At 35.0% G+C, this 4,166-nt stretch overlaps 1 protein-coding gene across 1 annotated transcript; it reads left to right on the top strand.

Moving 5' to 3' along the window:
* Positions 1–2,150: 2,150 nt before the first annotated feature.
* LOC122685215 (N-alpha-acetyltransferase 50-like) lies at positions 2,151–3,555 on the top strand (the record flags this gene model as incomplete). The annotated part of the gene is made up of 1 exon (XM_043889808.1): positions 2,151–3,555. A coding segment is annotated over one exon (609 nt), but the record flags the coding sequence as incomplete, so codon positions are not given.
* Positions 3,556–4,166: the final 611 nt, after the last annotated feature.

Genomic DNA, 4,166 nt, shown 5'->3' with positions numbered 1-4,166 from the left:
GCACCCTAATGTTCATCGCAACAGTGTTTATAATAGCCAGGACATGGAAGCAACCTAGATGCCCATCAGCAGACGAATGGATAAGGAAGCTGTGGTACATATACACCATGGAATATTACTCAGCCATTAAAAAGAATTCATTTGAATCAGTCCTAATGAGATGGATGAAACTGGAGCCCATTATACAGAGTGAAGAAAGCCAGAAAGATAAAGACCAATACAGTATACTAACACATATATATGGAATTTAGAAAGATGGTAACGATAACCCTATATGCAAAACAGAAAAAGAGACACAGATGTACAGAACAGACTTTTGGACTCTGTGGGAGAAGGCGAGGGTGGGATGTTTTGAGAGAACAGCATTGAAACATGTATATTATCAAGTGTGAAACAGATCGCCAGCCCAGGTTGGATGCATGAGACAAGTGCTCGGGGCTGATGCACTGGGAAGACCCAGAGGGATGGGGAATACATGTAAATCCATAGCTGATTCATGTCAATGTATGGCAAAAACCGCTATGATACTGTAAAGTAATTAGCCTCCAACCAATAAAAATAAATGGGGAAAAAAAAAAAGCTGGAAAAAAAATTAAATTTGAAAACAAATCACCAAGATTTACTTTATTATGACTATGTAAATACTCTTCACTGAAGAAATGATGCTGGAATTGCATTTATTTTTTGAAGTTTTCTATGTTATTCCAAGTTTATTTGAAGGATAGCATTTCTAGATTTGAGATCCACATAATTTTTTTGTTTTTTTTTACAGTCAATCAGCTGTTCAAACAGATCAAAGTTTTGTTTATTTATGTGATCATTTTTTTGTCCATTTTTTGATGTCTGCTCAAATTTCTCATTGACTTCTTCCTTTGTATTTAAAGAAGAAATCAATTTATTTTTAAGTTTTACACAGTATAGCTTCAGTTTTATATATGGAATGGAGGCAAAAACTATCCTTGAGAAAAATATTTCTTCAGCACTCACTGATTTCATATTCTAATTTAGAAAATGATGCTTTGCACTGATTATCATGCTATATCTTGTCACTGAATTCTGAAATTAAATATTTTCATATATTATCTCTCTCTCTCTCTTTTTTTTTGTATCAACCTAATTTATATGGATTACATCTTAAAGTAACTTCCTGCCAATAATTCAGAGGCAGGGATGTTTTTATTATTTTCATTAATCAAAGTGTTTTTTTTTTCACTAGAAACATTTAAACTGTTTTTGTTGTGAAATTATCGATATATTTCAATATATTGAAATAATATATGTATATAATATATATTATATATTTAATATATATGTATAAATTATATATATAATTTCGATACATATATTCAATTCAAATATATTTCAAATGTATATATATATATATATATATTAGGCTTCTGTATAACTACTCAGGTCTCTTATAAACTGTAGCATATTTCTTCCATTGATTATCTGATTGAACTTATTTTTATCCATTTCTCCTGTCTCCCTGTACTTCCTCTGAATGATGGCCTACTTGTATTGGTTTTAGATGTGACTTCATTTTTCTCTCAGGTTTTCCTTAACTGTTTTTTGCAGTATAATTTCTTTACTCTTATAAGATATTTTATTTCCACATTAATATCTAATCATTTCTTTGTGTATCATCTTATTCTTATTTTGCTTGTATAAAGTTTTTCCATATTTTCATGAGAAAAATGACTGCATTTTTTGTAAAAAAAATTCCCAAATGCTCTTTGAATTTCCCCAGGAATATAAAAGAGTTCTTGACTTGGTTCTAGGACTCATTTGTGAAAATCACTCTCCATTATCTTCTCAGCTCTGTCTCTGCTTCCTCATTCACTCACTCATGTTAGTTTTCATAACTTTGAAATATCATTCTACACAAAACAATCAATCTCTTGCTCTTGAAGTTTCTTTTTTCTGTTTATATGAGATCAAATGATTGGAATCAAAATGTCATGATTTTTGTTTTAGTTAGAGAAAAATTTATAATTTTTTCTAAATATATATAGTACATATTTATATATATGCATACAAAACTTTTTCTAATACACTTGATAAATTCTTAAGAAAGAACATCAGTAAAAGAAAGAAGATAACCTGGTTTAATCTCTTCAGCTGTTTAATATTGTGTGGTGTCACATCTCCCAGCTCGATCCGGCTACCTTTCATCTTCCCCGCCTGCTGAGGCCGTTGTTACCGCCGATATCAACGCCGTTGTCGTCGCCGCCCTGAGCTCTCCGCGCCCTCAGCTCGGGCCACTCAACCCCACAAGCCGGCCTCCACACAATATTAAACAGCTGAAGAGATTAAACCAGGTCATCTTTCCAGTCAGCTACAATGACAAGTTTTACAAGGATGTGCTGGAGGTTGGCGAACTAGCAAAACTTGCCTATTTCAATGATATCGCAGTGGGTGCCGTGTGCTGTAGGGTGGATCATTCGCAGAATCAGAAGAGACTTTACATCATGACACTAGGATGTCTGGCACCATACCGAAGGCTAGGAATTGGAACTAAAATGTTAAATCATGTCTTAAACATCTGTGAAAAAGATGGCACTTTTGACAACATCTATCTGCATGTCCAGATCAGCAATGAGTCTGCAATTGACTTCTACAGAAAGTTTGGCTTTGAGATTATTGAGACAAAGAAGAACTACTATAAGAGGATAGAGCCCGCCGATGCTCATGTGCTGCAGAAAAGCCTCAAAGTCCCTTCTGGCCAGAACGCAGATGTGCAAAAGACAGACAACTGAACAAACTACAGATGCACTTTCTTGCACTTGCTTGTCGCCAAATAAAAGAGAGGCCCATTGATTCCCCTCCCCCCTTTCTTTTAAAACTTTCCCCCTTTCTTGTTCTTACTTTTCCTCCTTTCAAAACTTGCTTCCCTTTCCTCTAAAAGTGTTAAACTTTTAAGGACTTATTAATCATGTTTGGATTGTTTTAGTTTTTTTATTTTTGTGAGGTGGTTTGATTGTAGGAAGGAGAAGGTATAGATCGGTTTAGTTTCACAGTTAAGGTATATATGGTCCCAAAAATCTTGAGTGTCAGTTTCCATTTTTTTTTTTAATGTCCTGCTTTCACATTGAAAGGCAGAGCCTACAAAATATTGTATATTTCAAAGGACAAAAAGGAGCAGCAGCAACATCTTGTTCTCTAACTCTTAGACAAGTTTAGTGTGTTTGTGGTACTTTGGGTTTTTAAAAGATTTTGTGGGATACTAATCCCTATACATTGCCTTCAATCCACCTTTTGTCCTTCTGAGTATTATCTCAGGAGTTGGGCCATTGTTATCCTTGTAAGAAATACTAAGCTTATTTTGTTCTGTTAAGCAATATTCCTTCCTTCCTTGCTGGTGGCTGAAGGTGGGTGGGACAGTTTGAATTGGTAGTATTAGACTTTGGTCTCAGTATGTGAGTTAAACTGCTTTTTGCTAATGAGTGGGCTGTTGGTTAGCAGGTTTGTTTTTCCTGCTGTTGATTGTTAACTAGTGGCATTATCTTTTAGCATATGGGCTGGTGAGATTATTTTTTTTTTTTAATATCCCAGCTAGAGATACAGCCTTTAACTGACCTAAAGAGGTTTGTTGTGATCTGCTTTTTTTCTCCTGTTGTTTTTCTTCAGTAAACCCACAGTAGTTGGTCAGACCTTAAATATGGAGTTGATGTCCTTTATAGGTCAGTGCCCTTAAATAAACCTGAAGTAGGTATTGTCTCCTGGACATACAAAAAAATACCTAAACAGAAGCTTAGATGGATTTGTGGCACAATAAATGCATTTAATGTCAGCTAACGCAGACTGTTAGAAGTGTGGCCACTGAGCATTTGATTTTAGAGGAAAGAATATCTAGACAGTATTTTTGAGAATAAGATAGCTGTGCTATTGCTTATCTGTTGGAGAACATCCCAGATTTGCTTACATTCTGTGCCTGTGATACTGAGTTTAAGGATTTGGGGGAGGGGGAATTATTAAACACATTGCTTCTGTTGTTGGGAAAAGTAGAAGTCTAGAAGTGTTAATAATGCGAATGTCACTGTGACCTCCTATACTGACAGGACTGGTTTACGCCAGATCATTTTCTGGCACTTAGGGAGTGGCTTTGACAGGTCAGTAACTTTCTGTAAGATAGAAGACCTCTAAAATTTTCAGGTTTTCCTCCA

Source organism: Cervus elaphus, chromosome 28, assembly GCF_910594005.1.
Source record: "Cervus elaphus chromosome 28, mCerEla1.1, whole genome shotgun sequence".
NCBI classification, from domain to species: domain Eukaryota; kingdom Metazoa; phylum Chordata; class Mammalia; order Artiodactyla; family Cervidae; genus Cervus; species Cervus elaphus.
This window is presented reverse-complemented; position numbering and strand designations above follow the sequence as displayed.